Below are 27,526 nucleotides of genomic sequence, written 5' to 3' on the forward strand. Positions count from 1 at the left end.
AGACTTGGCTTGCTTTTTCTAGTCTCTCTCCTTCATGGGGTGCATGATTGTTTTCCAGATAGACCCCGCATGAAGCACACCAACACAGCAGGCTGATACAGCAGAGGGTAGGAGACTCTCCCTGCCCCCCAACTCAGCCAGATATAGGACTCCAAGATGGCTTTGTTACCACTCTTAATCTCTGTGTCAGTCTTTATGCTACTCGGTTATGACCTTACTGTCTTTAAAGGTGTTAATAGTTTAAGATTTTCTAGTCTTTGCTTCTAATAATGCTAAGTGTTAGCAGAAAGATTCCATTTGTAAACATTTCATTGGACAGGGTAAGGGGTGCTGAAGCCAGACTTAAGAACCCTGTCCTTCGGATGTGGTATCTGTGCTCACTCCTTCCCTTATCATGGCAGATTTTGTTTTGCTTAGTCTTGGTTGCCCTTTTTCTTTTTCATTTTGTTTTTGTTTCAAACACAGACTTACCTGATAGCCCAGGCTAACTACTCAAGATCACCCTGCATCCAGGTGTGGAATTTCAGGGGTAATACCCTGCATAGGACAATTCTTAAGATCTTTTATTTTTTAACTTAATAAAAGTATCCTAAATTTTTATCAGATACTGCTTTCATTCTTCATCTAAATGCATAACATCTTAATTTTCAGGTTGAAAGTACAAAAAAACAGTTTGAGGTACAGATTTCTCAGGTTATGGAAGAACTCTCAACTCTTCGGATGGTATGTCAGAAGGCTATGAGTATTCCTTCCAAATATTGCCCATTCAACATAAGGCTGTATATTACCGAGCATCTATTCATTCCAAGTATGTTTATAAAACCATGACCTGTGTCCAGTGCTAGGAAAAAGTACAAATCCAGAGACATGTCTTCTGCAGGCTTGTGCTTGTGCTCTGTCAAGGACATGGCCTCGGTCATGCTCTAGCTGTGTGACAGAACACATGAACAGCGCCTACTAGGCTTGTCCGGGAGATCATGAAACAAGAGGAGGAGAAATGAGAACACTGGAATAACTAGCATGTGTTATGTAACTACACTTGTGTTATGACTAGACAATGTGTCACAAATGTAAAATTTTTATTTAAGAGTTTTTAAGTATTGACAGCACTAGTTATACATGAGAGGTTTATTTTAACACGTCTGGATGCTTGAGCATAATCATCCTTCTGCCATTCTCTCCCTCCCATCCCCTTCCCACACCACTCCCAAGTTGTCTTGTTCTATTTCACACATTTATAAAGTATTGTATCCATATTTACTCTGCAACTCTTCCTGTGGCCTCCCAGGATGCCTAGATCCCAGACATCAAAATTGCATTTCTTATACACTTAGGCTTCTATCATAATTAAAGATACTGATTTGTTCATTTCCAACATGGACTTAAAGATATTCATATAAACAAAACTAATTTGAGGTCACAATGTTTAAGTTTACTTTAGAATTTTGAACCTGGGTTGAAGGCATGACTCAAGCAGTAGGCAAGTGTGAGACCCTGCTTTCAATCCCCAGTACCAAAGGAGAAATTAAAAGACAATAAATAGACTTTTTCTATACAGACTGGAAAAGATGCTCGAATAATATCAGCAGTGTATTTATCAGCAAGGCAGGCTCATCCCGACCATGAGTCACAATTAGTAAAGAGAAATGGGTGTACTCATTCTTAGCATTAAATACAGAAGAACAAATAATTGTGAAGAACTAGTCATTGGAATGATTTTTAGGTTTATTTCTTAAATTTACTGGTGAAAACTTTCGTTAAGCAGTCAGGTTCTGGAGGTACATACCTGTAACCTTAGCTACTCAGGAAGCTGAGACAGACAGTTTTGAGAGAAATTTATCTCTCATCCACCAAAAGCCAGAAGCAGAGGTGTGGCTCAACTGATAGAGCAACAGCCTTGAGCAAAATAGCCAAGCACAAGGTCACAAAATAAGTAAAAATTTTTCAGCATAAATACTTCATTCCCATGCTAGTAAAACAGGTTAGCATTTTGATGGCTGTTTGTGTGCACATTAAAGGCATGTGTTTCCCTTGTGTCATTATCTAGTCTGTGTAGTTACAAGCCCTGGGGATGTTTCTGGTGGCCTGGCACAGGTAGCTCTGTCACTACATCACTTTATTGACCAGGTAACTGTGATATTTATGTTATAGACAAATCATTTTACTTCTGCATCTCTCCCATCTTTATTAAAGCTTTAACACATGTATTTGTTTGCATTGTGACTTGGATTTCCAGGAATGTGATGAAAAACAAGGCCAGATTGAACGAGCCATTAAGGGGAAAAAAGCTGTGGAAGAAGAACTAGAAAAGGTAAAAAGGAAAACCAAATGTAGCTACCTAAAACCAAATCCGGATATTCAGAATCTCTGTCTGATCACACTGTCTACCAGCACCCTTGTATTTATAATGGTTCTCCTGGTGAGTGTTTTCTGTTTTCTTTCTTTTTTAAACACTTTAGTATCGAGTAAGTTATACAAGGGAGTTTTATTTTAGACATCTCCATATAAGCATAAAATGTACTTTGACCAGACACACTCATTTTTATATTTTTGGAATATTTTCAGTCTATATTTAAGTAATAGCATTGCCTGAATATACATTTCTTTACAAGAATAGCCATATTCATAAATACATAAAAACAAAGTCCTAAGGCCTAAACTCAGGGCCTGGGTGCTGTCCCTGAATATTTTTGCTAACAACTAGCATTTCAAGTGGTACAGTGGATGGAGATAAGATTCTCACCGACTTTCCTGGCCAGAGTAGCTGCCCAACTAGTTTCCAGGACTACTGGCATAAGCAGCTGGTGCCCAGCAAAATCATACATTTTATGAAATGCTTCTGTTGCTTGCTAAAAGCTCATCCCTAATGGTATTTTTTTTTATCTTTTCTTTTTGAATTTTAGGCCAACTCTTACTGGGGTTTAGGGATTCTGTAACTGTTGCCATGATCTTAAGGCCCTGAATCCCAGCTGGACATTTCCCAGATGCTCAGAGGTACATCTGGGATCACTGGCAAATAGTTCTTTTTGAATGTCTCATTAGAAAATTGAAGGATGTTCATCAAAGAATGTCTACTGTTACTTTCATTTGTTTATGTCTGTTCTTGTTCTGGAACTATGTCTTAGGCCCTGATTACTAAATAATTGAAGTCTCTGCAGACTTTTCTGCCATGGCTAGCTTCTAGCCCTCAGTCCTCCAAATCTCAGTCTCCTAAGTAGTTAGAATTATGGATGGAGTCACCAGTACCCAGTACCGTTGCTTATCTTTAAATCAACAAGGCAGTTTTTTTAGCTTCATCTGCTTTACAGTTGTACATTATTTTATTTATTTATTTACTTGTCAGTCATGGGGCTTGAACTCTGAGCCTGGGCACTGTCCCTGAGCTCTTCAGCTGAAGGTTACTGCCCTACCCCTGGAGCCACAGGGCCACTTTCTAACAACTATTTTATGTATCCATTGGGCATTTTCTTTTGTGAGCTTGAACAACCCCGTTCCTTGCGGATGTGTCTAGGGACAGATGAGCACAGCAGTGGCTGGGGGCTGTCACTTCTCCCGCTGGTTTCATTTACTAAACTACTCAGTGTCAAGGCATTAACCTTCTATAAGGTGACAGACAGTCAGCCTTTCCACAGGCCTACCGTGAAGGCAGAGGGAGTGAAGAGGGCTACAGAATGCTGGAGGAAATGCACCGGCGATGTCTTGCTGCAGAACGTTCAAAGGATGACCTTGAGCTGAGCCTAAAGAAAGCAGAAAATAGGATAAAGCAGCTTGAAATTAAGTAAGTTTTCTTTAGCATGTCCTGAAATGCATCTTCAGAAACCACATGATTTGGGATGGGTTTTCTACTTCATTTAGGATTCTTAAATTGAAAAAACAAAACAAAACTTTTTCGTGATAATCATAATTCATGATTATTTCTGAAAGCTAATTTTGTGAGGAAGAAAAGATTCTGCAGTAGTATACTATTGATTTTGTATTTATAGTTTCTAAAAGTTGAATAGACTTCATTAGATTTTTTTATATATTATGGCTATCGTATCAGATTTAGTAATGCTTTTGTACTGCTTATGTTGAGCTAGCATTGAATGGTCTGTAATAACCCATCTTCATTTAACACATTATTACCTATTAAAACAGTTAATTTATGTAGTATATCAGTTATATCAGTCCAGCATATAAATTCTGAATGATTTTGTGGGTGTTTTTGCTTTTGTTTTGTTTTTCTTGTGCTAGGCAGTCCAGGAACTTGATCTCAGTACATGAAACTCCTACATTTCTTAAGATCACTGATCCTCCTGTAGGACTTGAATTCCAGCATTTTTCTGATTAACTGGGGACTGAATCCTACACACTTTTCTGCTTGGGCTGACTTTGAACTTCAGTCCTCCATGTCTCCGCCTTCAGGATATCTAGAATTATATGCTTGAGCCATTGGCACTTGTTTATTTGTTTTTTAAGCATTTTCCACCAGAGCATTTACTTAAGACAGTAAAAACTTATTTGTATTGCCTGTACATGCAGTTTTCAAAACTTAGATTGCCTGTTATAGGCTGCCTGTATATGCCTATAACTGCAATCTGTATATACAGTTTTCAAAGACTCTTTAATGAAGACAGTTTTATTTCTAAAGTATATATATTTAGTTAATCTTTTTTCAAAAAGAGATTTTGCAGATTTGCTGCACAAACATCAAATATAATTTTCAATGATCTCTTGATTACTTCGAAATAAAGCAGGTGGGAGTAACTGATTTCTTCCATTAGGAATGTTCTGACACGCAGTGAGCAGTGATCATACTCTAATGCCTTTCCATGTACTAGGGGTTTTTCTCTACAAGGCTGCTCCAGTGTGACTGTCCCTTAAGGATGGAGTGTCAAGTAAAGATATCCCACATTCATTCTCCAGTATGTGGCTGTTCTGCAGTATGAAGTCTTCTTAAAGAAGCCTAGCCTACAATCATAAAGTCCAGGGAGAATTCTTACATGTTTCCTAAGGGATGTAGGCACAGAAAGCTTCTTCCTTTCTCTCATTCCTGAATGCTTATATCCAGAATGAACCTGCTTTTTTCTATCTAGAGAAAACTGAAGACTTTCCCACATCCTTGCATTCTTTTTTTTTTTTTTTTTTTTTTTTTTTGCCAGTCCTAGGCTTGAGCTCAGGGCCTGAGCACTGTCCTTGGACTTTCTCAAGGCTAGAGCTCTACCACTTGAGCCTCAGCATCACTTCTGGCTTTTTCTATATATGTGGTACCAAGGAATTGAACCTGGGTCTTCATGCATGCTAGGCAAGCACTTTAACCACTAGGCCAAATTCCCGGCCCCATCCTTGCATTCTTGAAGCTTATTTTTATTTTCATGTTTATATTTTTTCTCAGAGATAAGAAGGAAATCAATACTCCTCTAGTGGAAAGGCAATTTTATACTGCTGTTTTAATTGAGTGATAGCAGTTCAATTTAGCTATACTTTGGCATAAAGATTCTACTTGTTTTGTTTTCCTTTCATCAGTTCTTCAGAAGAGATATCACGTTCCCATGAGATGATTCAAACCCTTCAAACTGTATTGGAGTCTGAGAGAGAAAACTGTGGCTTTGTCAGTGAGCAGAGGCTAAGACTTCAGCAGGAAAATGAACAGTTACAGAAGGAGACTGAGGAATTAAGAAAGATTGCAGTGGAAGCTCAAAAGAAGGCCAAATTAAAGGTACTTTTAAGACTGTGGTCATATATCTTGGGAAAAATAACAGTACAGGTAGTATTTAGAGAAACCTAATGAAACATTTTAAGGCCTTTTTTTTTTTTTTTTTTTTGGTCTTCTCATCAGATAGCATTAAGTCATAATTCAGAATTTCTGTGTGTGAAAAGACACACATTTTGGCAGGCCTGCTTGAGTGCCTTCCCTGTGGTGTACAAAACATAAACAAGTCTTTCCTGCTCCCCCCACACACAATTCTATATTCCTGTCAAAACATTTTAAGCAGCATTAGCAAAACTACAGATTAGATACCTTCACAGAATGCCTTTTTCCCTCGTCCTCCTCCTGCTGTAGCTTCTCAAACATAGATTGTCTCCAAAACTAAGTCTAAAAGGATGTTATACCAGTATGCTTTAGTCTAAACACACCATGCCAGGAAAAGAACAAAAGCTTTGTCTTAAAAAACACCTCTCCCTTTTCTTATTTCTCCATTTTTTTCTCATTTCTGTTGCATTTATTACTTAGGTGGTAGGAACATGTTACCTTAATTAAATCACTTTCAATAAATACAGGCTGTCCCTATCAGTCTTCATTACCTCTCTCCATTCCAGGAAATTTTTATAAAAAGTGATCCTTTGGGGTGTTGTACTGTAATCCTAACTACTTGGGAGGCTGAGATCGGAGGATTGTAGTTCAAAGCCGGCTTGGACAGGAAAGTCAGAACGTCTTACCACCAGTTAAGAAACAAAAAGCCAGAAGTAGAGCTGTGACTCAATTGATAGAATGATAATCTCAAGCACTAAGTAGATGAACAACTTGATAATGAAAAAATGGAGCTGCTCACCAATAACTCACACCTGGAATCCTAGATGCTTAAGAGGCTGAGATCTGAGGATAGAGGTTCAAAGCAAGTCCATTAGGAAAGTCCCTAAAACTGTTATCTCTAATAAACCACTCACAAAAATGGTAGTGGTGTTGTGGCTCAAGTAGTAGAGCACTATCCTTGAATCAAAGAAGTTCTAGGAGAGGGCCCAGGCCCAGAGTTCAAGCCCCAGGACTGGACAAAAAAAAAAGGGAAGATATTGCCAATGACAGTACAGTTTGAAACCATTTTTAAGAAAAGAAAGAATGGGGGAATACATTATAACAACAACAACAAAAAAAAATAAGTCCAGTTCATAAGAGGAGTTTTTAAGAAGTACTCTTAAAAAGTAGAAAAGTTTTGTGATCCACCAGAAAAAAATGTGTGAACTAGCTAAGAAAAAAAATGTCTAATAAACCATTTTCAATCTCTGATGGTTATCTGTGTGTCAGAGTAAGTAGCATCCAGCGTGAAGTCTGAGCAGTCCATCCTGACAGCATAGACCCATCAAAAATAAGTTCATTACGGCATTAGTGGATTAGACACAAATTAAACACAACCTTGCATCTAAACGTCCTAGTCATTGCTGTTTTAAAAAATTATGTAGAAATTAGAAACGGTTATCCCTGAGTGGTATTTATGGGAACCTTCTATTTAAGGTTTGCATTTTTCATCATTTCACAATACCTATAGGTTTTTAGCTTCTTAATTTTTAGTGAGGATATAATCAATGAATTGCCCTGTTCCAGTACTCCTTAACATTTCAGGTAAGTGGTTGGCATTTTAAAGAAGAAAAAGATGATAGAAAAGCCAGTCTGCATGTGGCCTGCTGGCTTAAAGGCAGAGCCTCCAGCTAGCCAAAGCTTTGATGCTTTTTAATGGAGGACTGCTTTTTATTTATATGCTGTTTGTGAAGCAGAATTAAATGCTTTAGAAACTGCTGCATTTATCAGAAAAAGTAAAAACAACAGCAACAAAACTTTCTTACAGAAAGTAAGAACAAAACCCATAGCTTTTATTAAGATACTGGATTTTGTTAAGATTCTTGGAAATATAACTAAAACATTGCCAAATGAGATTTTGAAAGTCATTTTTATTTATTCCTGAAACAGTACCTTATTTTATTAATAAAATGGTAAAGAAATTCCTGTAATGATTTTCTTTGACTTTACAAAGTATTTTGAGCTTTGAGAAACAGTCGGCTTAGCATGTAAGTAAAATGGTTTGAGTCTGAACAGTAACACTGGCAATGGAAGTAAGAGGAGATAAAGAGCAGTTTTAGATTACATAGACTATATCTTCACTCCTGACATACTGCAAAGGTGTTTTTTAAGGATTACAAAAAAATTAATCATCGTAATTTCTCGTTTTACCAAATTTATGCTATAGGTTAAGTCTTCATGATGAAGACCAATTGTAGTCTTAATTTCTTAAATACATTTCTTATCCAAACATTTCTAAATCTCAGACAGCACAGTTAAATTATTCTTCTTATATGCAACATTTGTTAGTATGGCTCCTAAAATAATGTTCATTTTTTCCCCTTAGATCAGTACGATGGAGCATGAATTTTCAATAAAGCAGCATGGCTTTGAGGTTCAGTTGCAGGAGATGGAAGACAGTAATCGAAATTCTACAACCGAGCTGAGGCAACTCTTAATGGCTCAACAGAAAGCAGCCAATAGGTGGAGAGAAGAAACCAAGAAACTGACTGAAAGTTCAGAGATTAGAATCAGCAATCTAAAGTAAGTCTACTTTTGTAATTGCTTAATGATTGTTTTTGGGGTGTTTGGTTGGTTGGTGATCACGGGGCTTGCACTTGGCATGGGCGCTGTCCCTGAGCTCTTCAGCTCAAGACTAGCACTACACCACTGTGAGCCAGCCACAGTACCACTTCCAATTTTCTGGTGGTTAGTTGGAGATAAGAGTCTTATGGAGGGCCAGGAGTCTGGCCTAGTGGTAGGGTGCTTGCCTAGCATGCACAAAGACCCGGGTTCGATTCCTCAGTACCGCATACATAGAAAAAACCTGGAAGTGGTGCTGAGGCTCAAGTGGTAGAGCTCTAGCCTTGAGAAAGCCCAAGGAGAGTGCTCATACCCTGAGCTCAAGCCTAGGACTGGCCAAAAAAAAAAAGTCTTATGGACTTTCCCACCTGCTTTCGGAGTCCATTTTCTTAGAAAATATTTATTTGTTTTTTTTTTTTTCGAAGCCAGTGTTTGTCTTTGTCCATGAGATGTATTATTTATAGAAAACAAATGGACAGAACCTGATTTTTAACACAACCTGCCGTTCTGTGTCTTTTGGTGGAGAATTGAGACCAGTGATGTTTGGTGTTGCCAGTAATAATGCGGTATTACCTGTCTACTGTGCTTGTTGTAATGTTGGCTTCTTTCCTAATCCTTATTTGCTAAGACAGACAGGTAATGAGATATTTTTTTCCTGTATTTCTCCTGTTTGTATTTATCTTCCTCTTCTGCATTTGGGATTCTTTTAGTATCCTCTGCAATGCTGGTTTAGTGGTCATAAATTCCTTTAGCTTGTGTTTATCTCCTTCAATTATGGAAAAGTTTTATGGAGCTCTAAGTTAGTTAGTTACTTAGTCTTAGGGCTTGGAATGTATCATTCCATGCCTTCATTTGCTTTCTATTTCTCTTGAAAAATCTACTGTTTTTTTTCTGATGGCTTGCATTTACAAATGAATTTTTGACCTATATATTTAGGGTTTTTTTAATTGCATTTTATTGTCGGGGTAACATATAGAGTGGTTACAGTTATCTTGCTTATCGTATATCTATGGTTGTTTCTTGATCTTGCCTATTTGATGTTCTGAAAGCTTCCTGTACCTATATGACCTTTTCTTTCTTATATAATGCATATGTATGATATATCTTTAACTTGTATCTCTTTTTAAAAGTAGATTAATTGTAAAAGTGATTAACAGGGGGACAAAAGTAAGGAAATGAGTACATTTCTCTTTGAACAACGTTACCCTCTCCCTTATTTTCTCCCACATACCCTTCCCCATTCCCCTCTCCCACAACTTGTAAAGTTCATTTCCAACTTAGCGTCTAGAGTTTTCTGTACCCTTTGTCTTATATATAAGTTTATCTAATCCATGGAAGGGAAAAGACCCATAGAAACAACAGAACAAAGGGTGATGTGATGCATCAGTGACACTCCCTGGCTTTCTGTATCTCTTCTCCCCTCTCTATTCATGATTTTATAAGTTTGGCCATTTGATGATGTCCCATGAATCTTGTATTTTCAAGTAAGCAAAAGCATGAGGCCCCAAGTTAATTCAAGCCCCAGAATCAGCACAAGAAGAGAAGTTTTGTTTCGAATGTGATTCAGTGGTGCAACCCTAGTCTTCAACCAGTTAATTAGACCTTTTATTCATAATAGAAGTAAACAACAAAACAGTATATTAAAAGAAGCAAATAGCTCATTTGAAATAACTGACTTTATAGTGGTTTCTCTCAACATCTCATGGAGTTATGCATTCTTTTATTCATATCCAGCTTTAAAAATGAACCTTTTCAGGTTGGATCTCAGCCTTCTTCACAGTGTGCTTTGCACTGTTCTAATCATCCACATTTTTCACTGAAGCCCTTTAGTCTCTCAGGTATGCACCAGGAATCTTAAAAACACTTGGATGTCAACCTTCATCTTTGTTACTGCCTAACAGCCAAGTTGATCCTATCTCTAAGATCTATGTACAAATATGTCTTGGCAGGGGGATAAGGTAAAGGAAATAGAGAAAAACAGAAACTGTAACAAATGCGTGATTTTCTTCATGGTAATGAAGGTATTTAAAAATCTGTGACAAGCTCATTCCCTTTCTATGGCACTCACTGAATTATAGTAGAAACTATCATTTATGTCCTTCATTTACAAAAACCACAGCACTACCTGGCACGTTCAGCAAAACTAAACTAAGCTATTCAGTGCAGTGACATTGAGTTACACAATGTGCAGTATGTGTTCCTCTCTCTTGGAGTCATCTTCCTCCCTCCCTTCCTCCAACCCTCCCTCCCGCTTTCCTTCCTCTCCATATGTTTACTGGTGGTCCAGTGTCTGAAGGGGTTAGTTAGCATTATTTTTGAGCTTAGAAATTTTTGAAAGTATTTGGGATTTTAATTTTTCAGTGTGTGTGTGTGTGTGTGTGTGTGTGTGTGTGTGTGTGTGTGTGTGTGTTATACAGCATTTGAGTCCAAGGAGTTCTTTTCACTTTCTAAAATGTAATTTCTTGGCTGTACATCTCTAATGTTTGCCTGCCATGACTGCCTTTTTTTTTTAACAGTAGGAGAGACAGCTGCAGGTACTGGCAGATTACAAAATACATAATTACAAAAAGTAACTAAAGCATATTATAGTTTAATTCAACAGAAAGTAAAACATCTGGCACCAGCTGTGTTAATTTGTCCTAAGAGAGTTTGGAGGAAAGTGCTGCTGCAGTCAGCAGACCCATGAACCCCAGAATGAATAGTTCACTTTGTTGCCGTGTGCTTTCCTATGGGGCAGGAGCAGGAGTTTCTTGCATTGAAGAACATCTCCCCATTCATAGCAACCAGAATCTGTGGCTCATCCTTACTTTAACTGTGTCTCGAAATAACACTGATGAGGGACAGGAGTGGTAGGGTGGTAGGGTGCTTGCCTAGCATGCACGAAGACCAACCGGGGTTCCATTCCTCGGTACCACATACATAGAAAAAAGCCAGAAGTGGTGCTGAGGCTCAAGTGGTAGAGCTCTAGCCTTGAGAAAGTCCAAGGACAGTGCTCAGGCCCTGAGCTCAAGCCCAGTAAAATAAATAAATAACAGTGATGAGCTGGGCGCAGTGGCTCTCAACTGTTATCCTAGCTACTCAGGAGCCTGAGATCTGAGGATCAAGGTTCAAAGCCAGCCCAGGCACAAAAGGACCTGAAACTCTTATCTCCAGTTAATCACTAGAAAATGAGAAGTGGGGCTTGGCTCAAGGGGAGGGCAGTAGTCTTGAACTGAAGAGCTCAAGGACAATGCCCAGGCCTACTTCAAGCCCCATGACACACAAAAAAAGTAAAATAAATAACAGTGAGGGAGTAATTATAGATATTATTATGGCTCACAAATTGGCCTAAATGTAAGCCTCTTATGTATTAAGGAACTTTCGTTTCTGTTGTTTTAATCAATGAATTTTAGTATTTTCAGAATGACCAATACATTATAAACAAAGTCTTACTCATGACTTCAAACCATTCCATTTCAGTTACAATGCATGCAAGGGCCCTTCAGAACTGAAGACCCACTTTGTAGTTTCCAGTTCTGTGATATGGAGACCAACAGAAAGGGGCCAGTAACTGTTACCAAACACCTGATGCTAACCTTAATAAAGCAGCATCTCTGTTGCTACAGCACACAGCATGGTCACCTTTTACCCAGGTTCTTAGTTTATCTTGCGTTGCCCCTTTCCCTGTTGCTTAAGCAAAATTGTGTCATTCTAAACTACCTTCATATGCCTAAATCACTGCTGCTAATTCCATGGGAATCTGCCTGTTTCCTTCTGTTACTACATTCTGGAAGCATTATCATCTGACTTATTACAGAACTCCTTCATTTAGCAGAAGTTTTATGTGTTCCTGCTGCAATCAGCGGGATTCCCAGATGTTCAGATTTATTCATGTCCCTTCCCTTGTTGAAGCATACCAACCTTTCTCCGGGATGTTCAGGGTAACACTCAGTCTGCTATTACAACATTCTGAAATCTTTTCTGGTCTGCCTTTCCTGCATTGCCAGCATCTTTTTTTTTTTTTTTAAGTATTGGTTGCACAGATTTATTCTATCATTTGATGGCTAGTTTGAAAATAACAGTCACTCAGTTATGGCCTTAATTATGAAATGAGACAAACTAATACAAACATTGGAAAAGCCAATACAGGATACTGGGAATGTTGTTACTAAATGGCAGACCCTGCTCTAATCTTGTGAAGTAGAACAGGCATCCTACTGGAGAGAAGCAAGCACAAGAAGATAAATCAGTGAATAAACAAGGTAATTTTAGGTTTTTCAAGTGAGAGGAGGAAAGTGAAGTGTGATGTGATAGTAGCTAGGGTGAGAGAAGAAGCTTGAGGGGGATGGACTGTTCTAGAGAAGTAGTCTGAAAAGTGGCCTTTAGGCTGAGGCTTGAGAGGTACAATGTACTCGGTGTACCAAAACATCAGGAAAGCACTCTAGGCAGGTAGAAGGAGACTAGCAAGACAAAGGTCTGTCCAGTTGTGCAAAGGAGCAGATTGTGTGACTGAGTGTTGTGGGGTCAAAGAGGCAGGATTCCGTGAGCGGGGATTTTGAGCACGAGTGTTATATACAGGGTGAAAAACAATGAGAGGAAGCAAAAGTGTAGTCAGAAAGACCAGGTATCAGTACAGTGCAGCATCCAGGAATAGAATTCACTTTTTAATTCTAAGAAATTGGTTTGGCCTTTGCTCTGATCTTACCTGGGACTCTTAAAGCTCTTGGGAACTGAGTGTGGTGGCTCATGCCTGTGATCCAGGCTACTTGAGGGGCTGGGAGCTGTAGTATCACTTGAAATAAAACCAGGCAGATAATCTCACAAGAGTCCTTTCTCAACCTGTAGTTGGGCAAGTGGCATGCAGCTGTTATACTGAGCCCCACACAAAGCTGTGGTTCTCTACCAACCACGAGACTGCATCTCACCTTAAGAATCTAGACACAGTCCTTTGTGCCACTACAGGAAGTGCAAATCAGGCAGTTGGTGATCCAGGCACACACCCGACAGCAAAACCATATCCCAAAATAAAATGTGGCTGCCAGAGGCATGGCTGAGGAGTGCGAGACCCTGAGTTGTGTGAAACCCCAGTACTGCCAAAGGAAAAAAGAAATGTTCTTTGGCCAAACCCAATTTAATACACATATATTAAAAGTGGAAGAAGATGGTGGTGATTAAAAGACCTCTATGCATCAGATAATTTCAGCAAATGAAGCATAAAGGGCATAAATGGAGTATAGTACACATACTACCAAAATATAAATACAATCCAGAATATTCTGCATCAAATTGATGTCACAGGATTTAAATTTCAAAGATTTGAACTCCTCTATATTGTACTCTACATGAGTCTTGTGTTTATTTGCAAAGGAAAAAAGAAACAGAAAGGAAGGAAGGAAAAGTGTTAATTTACTGATTGTAGAAGTATATATAAGGGCAAAAGCCAAAATTGAATTAATAATTGAAGCATGGCAGAGTATGAGAAATTATAATAATTCATATGTATATTTAATATGAATGTACTTTTATTTTAATACCTAACAGCATAATGAAAGTGGATTTACACCTTCAAATATGTATTTCTAGTTGGCTGTGTGTGTGTGTCTCGGTGACATGGACCTTGAACTTGGCCTCGGTGCTGTCCCTGAGCTCTTCAGCTTGAGGCTACCACTCTGCCCTGGAGCCAAGCCCCACTTCCCGTTTTCTAGTTTTCTAGAGGTTAATTGGAGACAAGAGTCTCAAGTCCTTTCGTGCCCGGGCTGGCTTTGAACCTTGATCCTCGGATCTCAGCCACCTAAGTAGCTAGGATCACAGGCATGAGCCACTGTGCCTGGCTTAGTCAGCTTTTTAAAAACAGTTATTTGAACCCAGAGCCCTATAAGTTTGCTCTGTGTGTATGCATTCACACACACGTGTGTTCTGGAACCTGAGCTCAAGGTCTAGATGCTTGCCCTGAGCTTCTTGTGCTCAAGGGTACTGCTTTACCAGTTGAACCACAGCTCCATTTCAGGACTTTTTGATAGTTAATTGGAGATAAAAATCTCATGAACACTCCTGCCCGGGCTAGCTTCACGCTGAGATCCTCAGACCTCATCCTCCTGAGTAGCTTGGATTACAGGAGTTAGCCAACAGCACCAGGCTAAATTGGGATTTCTTAAATTATGACAAAAGCACCTTTCTCTATACTGGACCTCCCACTACCAGTGGGAGGTGATGACCTGAGCTCCTCACCATGAGCAGTACTCGGGGCTTTAATGACTGAATGCACGGCTGGAGTCCATATCGTAACTGAAATGTGTTCAATAATTTGCACCTGTTTCTATACAACTAACTGCCTACTAAAATATATACATATTGTACAAAGAAATTAATGAAGATATGATGTGTTAAGTAAGTTTGTTTTGAACATCAAGATGATACCTTTGTTCAGATGTGAATATCTCACTAATAAAGATTGAATTTTAGGTTTGGGGCAGTTATATTAATGGATCCCTTCCTCTCTTCAGAAGTGAGTTGAGTCGACAGAAAATTCATTCCCAAGAGCTTCTTTCCCAGCTGGAAATGGCAAATGAAAAGATAGCAGAGGTAAGACACAGACTTTTCTGGGGAGAGGTCGTCCAGGCGAGACTCCATCTCCTCCAGGGAGAGGCAGTCTAGAGGAGGACTGGACTCCTTAGGTTTCGGTCAGTGCCTCATTTGTAGCTGGGATTACAGATGTGAACTACTGGACCCAGCTCTTGGTTTTTGTTTTGTTTTGTTTTTCTTTGTGCCGATCCTGGGGTTGATTGAGTTCAGGCCCTGTGCACTGTCCCCTGGGCCACACCTGTACTTCCCCTTTTTTGATAGTTAATTGGGAATAAGCGTCTCCTACCCAGGCTGGCTTTGAACCATGATCCACAGATCTCAGCCTCCTGAGTAACTAGGATTGCAGAGCCACTTGCACCTGCCTCCCAGCCCTTTTTTATTTTATAGATACTAAAATGATGTCCCAGGTTTTCATTGATTATTCCATTTAAAAAAAAAAAATCTCCATTTCTTCACTCTTGAGGATTTAACCAAAAAAAAAAAAAAACTTATGTATACTTGTTGAACACTCTCACTTGAAGTAAACCACCAGACTTCGCATGGATTTCTAATTTATGTTTTATATTCTCCATAACAGAATGAAAAGTTAATTCTAGAACATCAAGAAAAAGCCAACAGACTTCAGAGACGACTGAGTCAGGCTGAAGACAGAGCTGCCTCAGCTTCCCAGCAGGTAGGGTACAGCACGCTCTCGGAAGTGGTAAATATCCCACGAGATCAGACCTAAGCAGAGGCTCTCAGAAGGACCCGGAGTTCTGTTTCATTGGTACTTGACTTTGCCTGTGTATATTTAGTGCCCTTTGTTTTTACTTCAGTTATTATGTAGGAACTGACAAGTTACTTTTATTTAATACATAGTAATAAGTGACCAGCAAATAAAAATACAACATAAGAAATTGACTATTGGGAAATAGAGTGTAAAGTGCACATCAGTGAAGTCCTAGAGACAAATGTCTCCTAATGTATACACAATATATAATTTGGCTAATTGTTCTAAAGTAGGATGCAGATCTTGCAGTTACAAATCAAATGAGACCAGGGGTCATGAGATCAGAGGCTAGAAAAGCAATGAGGAGGGAGGGGGAAGGAGGGAGGATTGCTGAGCAGACAGATGGACAGACGGGTGGCTAGAGCAGCCATATAAGTCATTAATATTTGGCAAGTACGTATTTTAATAAGTGTACTATTTCCACCAAACTGAGTGTTGTTATTAGCTTCCTGGCACCATGAAGTACCAATATTACGTGGAATGATTTCAACTTCTTTAAGTCTGTCTCCTCATGTTTGATGTAGAATTATTATATTCCTCCCTATTCTGGTTATTGAAGGGTAAAAAGGAATTGCTGTTTATAAATCCTTTCATCTATGGTAAATAGATTCCTAGACCGATATGTGAGAAGTTGTCTCTAGTCCTTAAACTTGATGTTTGGTCTAGATCTATCTATCTATCTATATACATATGAAGTCTCACTGTTGTCCAGGTTCAAGCATTCTCCTGCCTGAGCCTCCCAAGTCCTCAGTCACTGTGCTCAGCGAGCACATAAGGACGACACCTACTCAAAATCAACTCCCTAGCTTCACCTAGCAAAGAGGGCGCGGCTTTCTAACCAGTTACATCATCTAAAGATAGCTATTACAGTTCCCACCTGACAGAATTAGGCCTAAAAAGCCCAACATTGACATTCTTTCCGAACCCTCCATGACAAAGTTTCTGCTGCTTTGTTTTCTGGTTTTTTGAGGCTTTTTGCCCCCCTCAGTAATTACAGATGTGTCTACCACAGACTTTAACCTAAGCTTTCCTTCTCTCATTCTGATGTTATTTAAAGATAACCAGTGGCCATTCAGCATTCTCTGAGTATAAAAATGAAATGCACGGCCCGGCACCAGTAGTTCACAGCTGTAACCTATCTGTTCAGGGGATCACACTTCAAAACCAGCCCAGGCAGGCAATTCCATGAGACTTATCTCTACTCAACCAGCAAAGAACCTGAAGAGGCCTTGAGCATAAAATCTCACAGACAGCACCCTGGCCCTGTGGTCAAGCCCCAGGACCAGCACAAAAAAGAGAAAGAGATGTCTTCCTTGAAGGTTCTCTTTTAAGTAGGACTACATTATAAACTTCGTATGACTTTATTGTTTCCATCTTTCTCTTTATTTCCTCCAAATCCTCTCCAGTTTTCCTGTTCTCTTCTAAAGACAATGCTGGCTAATAAAAATGACTCCCTCTAAGGATTCATTCTTAGTAGAAGATAGGTGTGTGGAGGCTGTGGTTAGACCCCGGTGCCTACTGAGCTGACCCCCTCGTGCCAGACGTGCCAGACAGCCTCTCTGCCATTCTTAGTTTAGCTCTGAGCTAGTCAGGGTCATACTGTGCACTTCTAATAAGAAGACAGTTTTTTAAAGATGTATGCAACAACACAAACTTAGAGTCTACAAAAAAAGATTTATAAATGTAACCATGTACACTGTCAATTCTGCACTAGTCACAAGATCAGAGGATAACTAGTGATAGAATACTTGCCTAGCATGCACAAGGTCTTGTATTTGTGCCCAAGGAGGACAAAACCACATACAATAAAAAATAAAAATAAGACTAAAAAAAAAAAAGAAAACAATAAAAGGAGGCCGGGCATGGTGGCTCGTGCCTATAATCCTAGCTACTCAGGAGGCTCAGATCTGAGGATTACAGTTCAAAGCCAGCCCGGGGACTAAAGACCATGAGACTCTTATCTCCAGTTAACCACTAGAAAACTGGAAGTGACTCTGTGGCTTCAGGGGTAGGTTGGTAACCTTGAGCTGAAGAGCCCAGGGACAGCACCCAGGCCCAGAGTTCAAGCCCCAGGACTGACAAGAATAATATAATAATAATAATAGTAATAATAATAAAAGGCAAATATCCTGAATGTACGTAAAAAAGTGCCTAAGTTGAGAAGCCAGAAAGTGCTTTAGTGTATTGGGCAAAATGATAAAGGGCTTTTACAGGAAAGGCATGACAGATGCTGCCTGTCGTTTTTACTATCAGATTATAAAGTCTGACAATGACTGTGAGTGCGGCCTACATCATGGATATGAGTGTTCAGTGGACAGTCCCTAGGTCACAGTCGGCAGGACTCTGAGAGCTGTTCACTGAGCATGACCTTAGGCCTACTCTTGCACCCGCACGTCTTGGTGAGGGAGCTAGCGTGTGCAACACTCATTGTAGCACTCTCTGTAATTGTCAAGACAACGCCATCCACGTAACCAGTGGTGCGAGGCCAGATCACATCGTGAAGTTCAGTGCAGAGCTGTGGTTTATACTCATAGAGCAATCAAGTATTTCAAGACAGTTATTCCTAAGCTGATTACTTAGAAGAAGCCATGATGAAAAGTGAATGTAGACGTTATCATTTTCTTTAAGAAGAAAGTTGTATATGTGTGTGTGTTCTCATTTGGAATCGCTTTCCAGCTATACTGACAGACGGCTTGTAACTGAATGCCGTGGCTCATGCCTGTGATTCCACCCACTCAGGAGGCTGACATCTACAGAACTGCCGCTTAAAGCCAACCTGGGCAGAAAAAAAACAAATAACCAATAAAAAGTGGGGCTGGAAGAATGACTCCAATAGTAGAACAGCAACCGTGAGCAAGAAAGCCAAAAAAATACAAGGCTCTGAGTTCGGGGGGGGGCGGGGGAAGAAAGGCAAGGACTGTTGGCTCACACCTATCACCTATGAGCCCAGTTGCTCACTTGTGAGGCTGAGATCTAAGGAACATGATTGGAAGCCAGCCTGGACAAGAGATTCTTATCTCCAGTTAACCAGCAAAAGGCCAGAAGTGGAGATGTGGCTCAAGTGCTAGAGTGCCAGCCGTGAGCTACAGGACAGATCCTAGGCCTGAGTTCAAGTTTTAAAAACCTACCTGCCTGTAATCCCAGCACTCAGGAAGCTGGGACAGGAGGGCTGTGCACTGAAGATCCTGTGTCACGGTGGGTCCTGAAGAGGACATGGAAAGCAGTGCAGGTGGTGATGGGAAGGAGAGCATTTCATGCTGCGTGTTCTTGTTAACTTTTATCTAGACGGCTTTTCTATTCACTATGGAGTAAGTCTGGGAGTTTAGAGTGTATCCTCTGAATGTCGGATGTCATTCTTCTCGACATCCATTTCTCCAAAGTATACAGACATTTTAACCTCTCCCGTGAAACAAATGAACATCAAATCCAGACCTCTTCCAGGATCTCCAGTAAGGTTGCTTTTAACAGCAACAGATTGCAGCACATTGCCCTGTAATTTGTACTAACCTGACACTCTCCATAGAAAAAGTTGCTGCTTACTGATTGTTTATTTTAATTTCAGCTCAGTGTGATTACAGTGCAGAGAAGAAAAGCTGCCTCCATGATGAATCTGGAAAATACTTAAACTATTCCTAGCTCACCAACAGCGTAGCCTTGGGACAGCTATTGGACCAGAATGTGTGGCCGTGGCATTGGCAGGGCACCCTGGATGAGGCCTGATCTGTGAGTGTGAGCATTTCCCCCTCGCCTGTGGGGCTGGAGAGGAGGTTGGCACCTGTTTCCTGTAATGAGGAGAAGGAGACTTGGCACCAGCCCTCCAGTGGAGAAGGAAATCGAGCAAGAATGCACAGCCACCATCCATGTGTCCAGTACGCATGCATCTCCTGGTCCCTGGAAGAGCCTGATCCTTTCCAAGCTGTGCTAATCATGAGAAAAAAGCTCTCAGAAGACTTGTGAATTGGTTATTTCAGGTTTAGGATTTGGAGATTTTATATCCATTTGTTACTCCTAACTCATTTTTAAAGTTCTCAAGTATCCATTCTGTGAACTCATACATTTAATAAATTAGTGTTTTCAAAGTGATGCCGAGTGATTGTGGTTCATCCTTACGTCAGTGTTCCATGACTGTGTAGAACTTGATATTTGGAATTTAGACTTTCTTAGTACTACCAGACAGTACTGATCACACAGATTTTCAGAGCGAATGGCTATAAACTGTTTTGAGCTTGGACAGATGGCAGAGCTGTGGGTTGAGAGTGCACTAGGGGAGGTGGGAACTGGAGGGATAACAAGAGGATGTGCAATGTGCATTACAGCCAGGCCTCCCTTAGTGTCCGGTGGCTTCTGCAGACCTGGGCACAGAGGGCGTGGGACAGGGAGGACTGGGGGGGAGGGAAGCTGGCCCCTTCGCTACCTGCTTCCTTCCAGCTCTGTCCTCCACACCTTACCAGCACCATGCCCTCCACCTTCAGCCATCTCATTCCAAAACCCTCCCCAGAGGAAACTGCCTGCTCTGAGAACCAGATGCAGCCCCCTTCCTCTGAAGAGAACACTGTGGTTTGCTTCCTAGCAGTTGTCAAAAGTTATAATTCACTTTTGTTCAAATGTTATATTCACTAGACTACTCCTGAGAGCAGGATCAGTTTCTTGTCCTTGTTTCAATCCTGAGAGTTGGATTATACTAGTCTCTTCATCACCACAACCCTGGATCAGCCTTCTCTCTTCATCACCACGACCCTGGATCAGCCTTCTCTCTTCATCTCCACGACCCTGGATCAGCCTTCTCTCTTCATCATCACGACCCTGGATCAGCCTTCTCTCTTCATCACCACGACCCTGGATCAGCCTTCTCTCTTCATCACCACGACCCTGGATCAGCCTTCTCTCTTCATCACCACGACCCTGGATCAGCCTTCTCTCTTCATCACCACGACCCTGGATCAGCCTTCTCTCTTCATCACCACGACCCTGGATCAGCCTTCTCTCTTCATCACCACGACCCTGGATCAGCCTTCTCTCTTCATCATCATGACCCTGGATCAGCCTTCTCTCTTCATCACCACGACCCTGGATCAGCCTTCTCTCTTCATCTCCACGACCCTGGATCAGCCTTCTCTCTTCATCATCATGACCCTGGATCAGCCTTCTCTCTTCATCACCACGACCCTGGATCAGCCTTCTCTCTTCATCACCACGACCCTGGATCAGCCTTCTCTCTTCATCTCCACGACCCTGGATCAGCCTTCTCTCTTCATCACCACGACCCTGGATCAGCCTTCTCTCTTCATCACCACGACCCTGGATCAGCCTTCTCTCTTCATCACCACGACCCTGGATCAGCCTTCTCTCTTCATCTCCACGACCCTGGATCAGCCTTCTCTCTTCATCTCCACGACCCTGGATCAGCCTTCTCTCTTCATCTCCACGACCCTGGATCAGCCTTCTCTCTTCATCTCCACGACCCTGGATCAGCCTTCTCTCTTCATCACCATGACCCTGGATCAGCCTTCTCTCTTCATCATCATGACCCTGGATCAGCCTTCTCTCTTCATCTCCACAACCCTGGATCAGCCTTCTCTCTTCATCATCATGACCCTGGATCAGCCTTCTCTCTTCATCTCCACAACCCTGGATCAGCCTTCTCTCTTCATCACCATGATCCTGGATCAGCCTTCTCTCTTCATCACCACGACCCTGGATCAGCCTTCTCTCTTCATCTCCACGACCCTGGATCAGCCTTCTCTCTTCATCACCATGATCCTGGATCAGCCTTCTCTCTTCATCTCCACGACCCTGGATCAGCCTTCTCTCTTCATCACCATGACCCTGGATCAGCCTTCTCTCTTCATCATCATGACCCTGGATCAGCCTTCTCTCTTCATCTCCACGACCCTGGATCAGCCTTCTCTCTTCATCACCACGACCCTGGATCAGCCTTCTCTCTTCATCACCACGACCCTGGATCAGCCTTCTCTCTTCATCTCCACGACCCTGGATCAGCCTTCTCTCTTCATCACCACGACCCTGGATCAGCCTTCTCTCTTCATCACCACGACCCTGGATCAGCCTTCTCTCTTCATCTCCACGACCCTGGATCAGCCTTCTCTCTTCATCTCCACGACCCTGGATCAGCCTTCTCTCTTCATCTCCACGACCCTGGATCAGCCTTCTCTCTTCATCTCCACGACCCTGGATCAGCCTTCTCTCTTCATCACCATGACCCTGGATCAGCCTTCTCTCTTCATCATCATGACCCTGGATCAGCCTTCTCTCTTCATCTCCACGACCCTGGATCAGCCTTCTCTCTTCATCACCACGACCCTGGATCAGCCTTCTCTCTTCATCACCACGACCCTGGATCAGCCTTCTCTCTTCATCACCACGACCCTGGATCAGCCTTCTCTCTTCATCACCACGACCCTGGATCAGCCTTCTCTCTTCATCACCACGACCCTGGATCAGCCTTCTCTCTTCATCATCACGACCCTGGATCAGCCTTCTCTCTTCATCATCACGACCCTGGATCAGCCTTCTCTCTTCATCTCCACGACCCTGGATCAGCCTTCTCTCTTCATCATCACGACCCTGGATCAGCCTTCTCTCTTCATCACCATGACCCTGGATCAGCCTTCTCTCTTCATCACCATGACCCTGGATCAGCCTTCTCTCTTCATCACCACGACCCTGGATCAGCCTTCTCTCTTCATCACCATGACCCTGGATCAGCCTCCTCAACAGAGTTGGAACCCCATGAGCAGGGTTAACTACTCTCATTGTCATTGTATCCTGGCCCTCAGCATAGTTTGGGGGACAGTGAGGTGTTTCGGTAGTAGTAGTAGTAGGAGAGGCAGGATGGTGCAGATGATCTCATGGTCAAGTGAGCAGGACTCTACATCCTGGTACTAGTAACTCTGGTTGGCTCCTCATCTGAGTACTGCAGCATTCTCCCAGAGAAGGAAGGTGGAGGTACCCAGTCACGTTCTGTCGGAGCAGAGAGACTTCACACAAGTCGCTCTAACTCTTTCTGGCCTGGGACTTCCACAATATTCTCCTCTGTGGGGAGAATATTGGCAAGGTCATGGCTAATTAGGAGAAGTCCATTTAAGCAGGAGTGCAGTTGGCAGACGAGACAGAGCTATATGGCAGGTGGGCTGGGCAGTCAAGTCAGATTCAGACCCTGATGACTGCCATCGACAAGCAAAGGGAAGGAGCCATAAGGACTTCCGGTTTTCATGCTGGCCACATCAAAGTGCCTGTGGGTATCAGAGAAGTAAATGCCCACGAGTATTCGGGAAAAGCTGCATGGGTGGAAGAGGTCCAAGCCCAGAGGTCAGCCGACAGTAAAGTCAAGCCAGGGGTAGTAGGTGAGATTGGCCATGGCCCTTTCCAGAGGCCAGGCCATCAGTTCTTCTTCAGATTAGAACCCTTACCTCTGCTGTGAGCACTGAAGAGCCCTAACAGATGAGATGGGGTGAAAGCACATTTCCACGGCTCCTGCACCCTTGAATCAGTGCTCTCTCTGTCTCTGTCTGTCTCTGTCTCTGTCTCTCTCTCTCTCTCTCTCTCTCTCTCTCTCTCTCTCTCTCTCTCTCTCTCTCTCTCTCTCTCTCTCTCTCTCTCTCTCTCTCTCGGGTCTTATGTGGCGCCCACAGGAGAGCCCAGTCCACAGGACACACAAACACAAACATGCAGATCACATTTTTGTAAAAATTAGTGTGCTGTCTTGTATCACCAGCTGTGGGAATGTGAGAACACAACAGCTACGTTAGCCACAAACTTCATGGAACGTGGGAGCTACAGCTTCCAGGGGCTGCATGAACTCACCAGCATGTGGCCGTGTTTCCCCCCAGTGGTCATTTCTGCAGACAGCAGTTGAGAACACTTGCTTCCTGCATGGAAAATTCTACCTCAGGGCCAGGGGCCAGTGGGCCCTTGCCTGGTTTCCAGGGACCGAGGGGGACGCCTGCCAGCTGTGTCCACTCCCCAGGCTCGGACCAGGCCAAACCACAGGTTCTCCTGGCTCTGAAGCCTGTGTGCTTCCAACCACAGGGTCTAAGATCTGCCAATGAGGAGACGCAAACTCCACCTCTCCAGACCAGACTCAGTGAGCCTGGAACCCCCCGCTCTCTCCCTGGCTGGGGCTGGGGCAGTGACACAGCACAGGAGACCTTGAGTTGTTTAACACATCTGATTTCCAAAGACATTACTGTATTGCAAAATGTACAGCATTTATTCACATACAGACAAAAAGGCACAATTCTACTAAATAGTTCAACAAAAAAATACAGTTGTCCTCAACTAGTTTTATAAATACTTTCAAAAATGGGGTAGAAATAAATACAGGACTGGGCCGTGTAATATAAAATAGTCATCTCTACATAGACTTTAATTTCTGATTTGTAACTCTTCATGCACCTCTTTTTTTAATTCAATTCAATTGAATGGACACCAAGCTAGGCACATAGTGAAAGATCCTCTGTACAAGGTTACAAGTGTAATGACAAGTCTGTCCATTTTAAAATAATCAAGATTTGTACACAACACATAAAACCTTCATTTAAGTCCTGTGTTTATAACCTAACAAATGACATTCCAGGCAACTTTACAAAAGTTTAACTAGCCTACATTTTGACATAATACATTGATTATAATCAAAGATATTTCTCGGTCAGGATGCACAAGGAAATTTTTTTTTTAAAAAAAGCAAAAAAAAAAAAAAAAAAAGCAAATGGTTCCAATGCTAATAGAATGCAGTGGTAGCTGGGCTGGCAGCAGTGGCTAGATACCCGCCGCCCGGAGTTCCCAGCACAGAGCTATCACTGTCGAGAACCGCATACTCCACCATTTGCATTTCAGAGCAGAACTATAAAGAATGGACTTTATTTTTGTGTGGATTTTTTTTTTTTGGTTCAGCATAACTTGGAACATTTGAAAGCTTTTCAACCTAAACGTGGGGGAAAACGGGTAAGGCATTATTTTTGCACAAAACTAGCATTCCTAAATAGTGCAAATGAGTCTGGTGCCTCTGGGTGGTGAGAGGCTGTACACTAACTACAAGAACTCAGATTTCCTTTCTATGGCTTCACAGATTCACCCTCCACAACCCTATTCGCACCCAGAGCTGCAATCAACGACAACTGCAGACAGAGTCCAACCTTCTCCTGTGTCCAGAAGGGTTTTGCTCGTATGCAACAACAAAAAATCTCATCTTTCAATTATGCTACTGGCAAACGTGCAACTTGGATAAGACCCTCCTGCCGCCTGTAGCAACAAGCTAGTTTGGACAGCAGTCTCTCACAATGAGCCTCATGGCTCAAAAGCAGTCAGTCTAAACACCAGTCACTCTTTCCCCTCCCCTGAATTAGCTACAGTGTACTTGGAAAAGTTAAGACTTGGTTTGAAAATGTCACACACACATAGGGATGCACCAGATCTGCTATCCGATCATCTGATAAAACTTGCATAGCAAGATGGAATTCACGAAGCCTTGTTGCTGACAGTCTGGAAGACTCGACAGTGAACTACAGAGCTCAGAGTATCACTCCTAAGCAGCAGAATCCCCTGCCAAAGGAGGACAGACGTGGAAATGAACCAGGAGTCTCGTGCTGGCACCAAGGGGCCACACAGGGGTGGCTGGGCTCGCTCCACACGCCCTCAGTCCTAAATCTCATTGCTGCTTACGCTTTCCTTAAGATTGATTCACAACGACACTGAATTCCAAAGAAAAATAACAGGACCTTAACACTATCCAGTTTCTGAATACATATGCACTACAACATTGTTCTCAAATTTAACGCTAACTTATTATTGCTGATAACTTACTAGTTATTGCCATTTGCAATTAGAAAGTCCAAGTTACAAATAAGAACTCTGACCCCCAAAACCAATTCCAGGGTGCACTTCAACCTCTTTTCTATATAACTAGGTCGGTGGCAAGAGCTTACTGCAACTTACTGCCTTCTTCACTTTCCTTTCTTTCCCTCCTGATGATGTGCTCTGGGAAATGAGCTCCCAGTGTCTAACCTGCATCACCTGAACTTGAGTGGCCACCGTGTCACTGGAAGGTGGGTGGCCAGACAGGGGCAGTGGCCAGAAACATCCCAAGCCAGCCCACAAGCCAGCAGCTGGAGAAAAGGAGGGCCAGGAGGACTGGTAAAGACCGGGGCCTACCCTGCCGCTGGGTGCACTCAGGACCCACACGGGACCCCGGAGCTGCTGCTGGTACACTGTCAATGCAACAAAGATGGCCTTTGGGGCCAAAATGATTGTAACACTCAGCCAGTCCTAGGAAATACACTTCATGGCTGTATGTGGTGCGCGGGTCTCTGCACACTCAGGGAACCCAGGGTTTGTGCCTTCTACTCAGCTCCTGACCTCGGCTGGCCTACACTGGCCTATGCTTCTGCCTCCTCAACAAGCTGCTCAGAACACACACTTCTCACAACAGTGATTTAAAAATGACTCTGAAGAAAAATCCAATCCGAGCGGCGAGTCACGGTGCCCGTGGCTGGGGCCACGGGGCCATCAGGAGGCCAGGATACCCCTGCGGAGGAAGTCCGCCCTCCGGCCCAGGGGGCCGCTGGCCTGCGGGCACTGCCTCCCGGACGTCTCGCCTTCCGAGTCGCTCAGTTCCACGTCCGGGGCGTACCCGTCGTTCTCCTGGTCGGACGCCAGCTTGCTCCTCGCCCTCTCCTTGGCGGGCGCCCGGCCCAGGCTGAGGTGCGGGCAGTCGGCGGGCTGCTGGCTGGGCCCCTCGGAGGCCTGGCCCGGCGCCACCCGCTCCCCCCTCTTTGGAATCCGGAATCCGCCCCAGTTTTTCGCCGGGCTGGCGGGCGTGGTAGGCACTTGGGCTGCAGTCTGGGAACAACTTGCTTTGACCAGGGAGCCATTGCACTGGGGGCCCCCCTCCCGCCTGGCACTGGGCACCCACTGCCCTGCCCCGGGCAGACAGGCAGTGCTCCGCGGGCTGTCCAGGTGCCTGGGGGGTGGCTCTGTGGACCTGAGAGGCTTGTGACTCTGTTTCAAAGGCTTGTCCTTCAAGTCGCCTTTGATGAGGTCACAAGGAAAGCGATTGTCTCTCCGTCTCCCTTGGTCTGGCCTCACAACCCCGTTTCTCTGCTGTGCTGCTGATGAAAGGAAGCGAGCATCCGTAAAAGTCTTTTCCAGACTCAGAAAGCTGCGTGGGACCCGCAGCGCCCCCCGCCCTCCGCCCAGGCCCGGTGGGCCCAGCGAGGCCTTGCCCACCCCCCCGGGCCGCAGAGGGCCTCCTTTATGGAGTTTCTTCAGCGAAGGGGCCAGGGATGAGCCCATCTGCTTTCTGAAGAAGGCCGAGTGCCACGTCAGGTCTTCTATGGTGGGAGAGCCGGGACCCACCGGACTCTTGAACAAAAGCATGTTTTCCAGTGAGGAGGAGGAGGACACGCAGGAAGAAGGCACACCTGTGGACACACAAGCAGAGAGGGGGTCTGAGAGAGCTCTAGACCCTCAGCCTCACTCACGGTCTGCACATGTCCTACCCCTTGGGATAAACAAGTCAGCTCCTCTGTAAACAGTGAGTTTCCAGTGAGGACGGGGCCTGCGTGAGAACCCCAGCAATGCATGATCAGTATTCTAGATTCTTCCAGCTACAATTCAGTCTTTCATGAAACTAGCTATTCTGGGTCTACAGAAAAACTGGTGTCAATGCCAGGTCACTCACCGGCAGCCAGCTGCCCTCCACACACCATACCCGCTGTGCCCGTGTCCGCCCACGGGGGTGCTAGCAAGGGCGTGGGACGGTGCGGTGAGCAGCGATGCTCAAACAGTTCTTTACAGGCCTATGGGGTTTTGTTTTTTCCTGAAAGCCGCCCTGGCTATGGACA

General features: G+C 43.2%; 2 protein-coding genes across 5 annotated transcripts in view; one reads left to right on the top strand and one right to left on the bottom strand.

The window, feature by feature from the left end:
- Positions 1–25,552, top strand: part of Sclt1 (sodium channel and clathrin linker 1) — a 58,055-nt gene extending 32,503 nt beyond the window's left edge. For 3 of the 4 annotated variants that reach the window (XM_090356951.1, XM_090356953.1, XM_090356954.1), the window contains 8 exons: positions 652–723; positions 2,237–2,311; positions 3,633–3,778; positions 5,506–5,698; positions 8,100–8,296; positions 14,818–14,896; positions 15,474–15,569; positions 24,754–25,552. In XM_090356951.1, the coding sequence (XP_090213077.1) occupies positions 652–723; positions 2,237–2,311; positions 3,633–3,778; positions 5,506–5,698; positions 8,100–8,296; positions 14,818–14,896; positions 15,474–15,569; positions 24,754–24,912 (1,017 nt within the window). In that variant the 3' untranslated portion in view covers positions 24,913–25,552. Of the gene's footprint in view, positions 1–651; positions 724–2,236; positions 2,312–3,632; positions 3,779–5,505; positions 5,699–8,099; positions 8,297–14,817; positions 14,897–15,473; positions 15,570–19,227; positions 19,734–24,753 lie in introns of those variants that run through there. The other variant, XM_090356952.1, reaches the window with a different exon arrangement.
- Positions 23,875–27,526, bottom strand: part of Jade1 (jade family PHD finger 1) — a 37,053-nt gene continuing 33,401 nt past the window's right edge. Inside the window, exon 11 of the mRNA XM_090356955.1 lies at positions 23,875–27,103. Within this exon, the coding sequence (XP_090213081.1) occupies positions 26,190–27,103 (914 nt within the window). The 3' untranslated portion in view covers positions 23,875–26,189. The remainder of the gene's footprint in view (positions 27,104–27,526) is intronic.

Source organism: Megascapheus bottae, chromosome 23 (assembly GCF_031878675.1).
Source record: "Megascapheus bottae isolate mThoBot1 chromosome 23, mThoBot2.hap1, whole genome shotgun sequence".
NCBI lineage: Eukaryota > Metazoa > Chordata > Mammalia > Rodentia > Geomyidae > Megascapheus > Megascapheus bottae.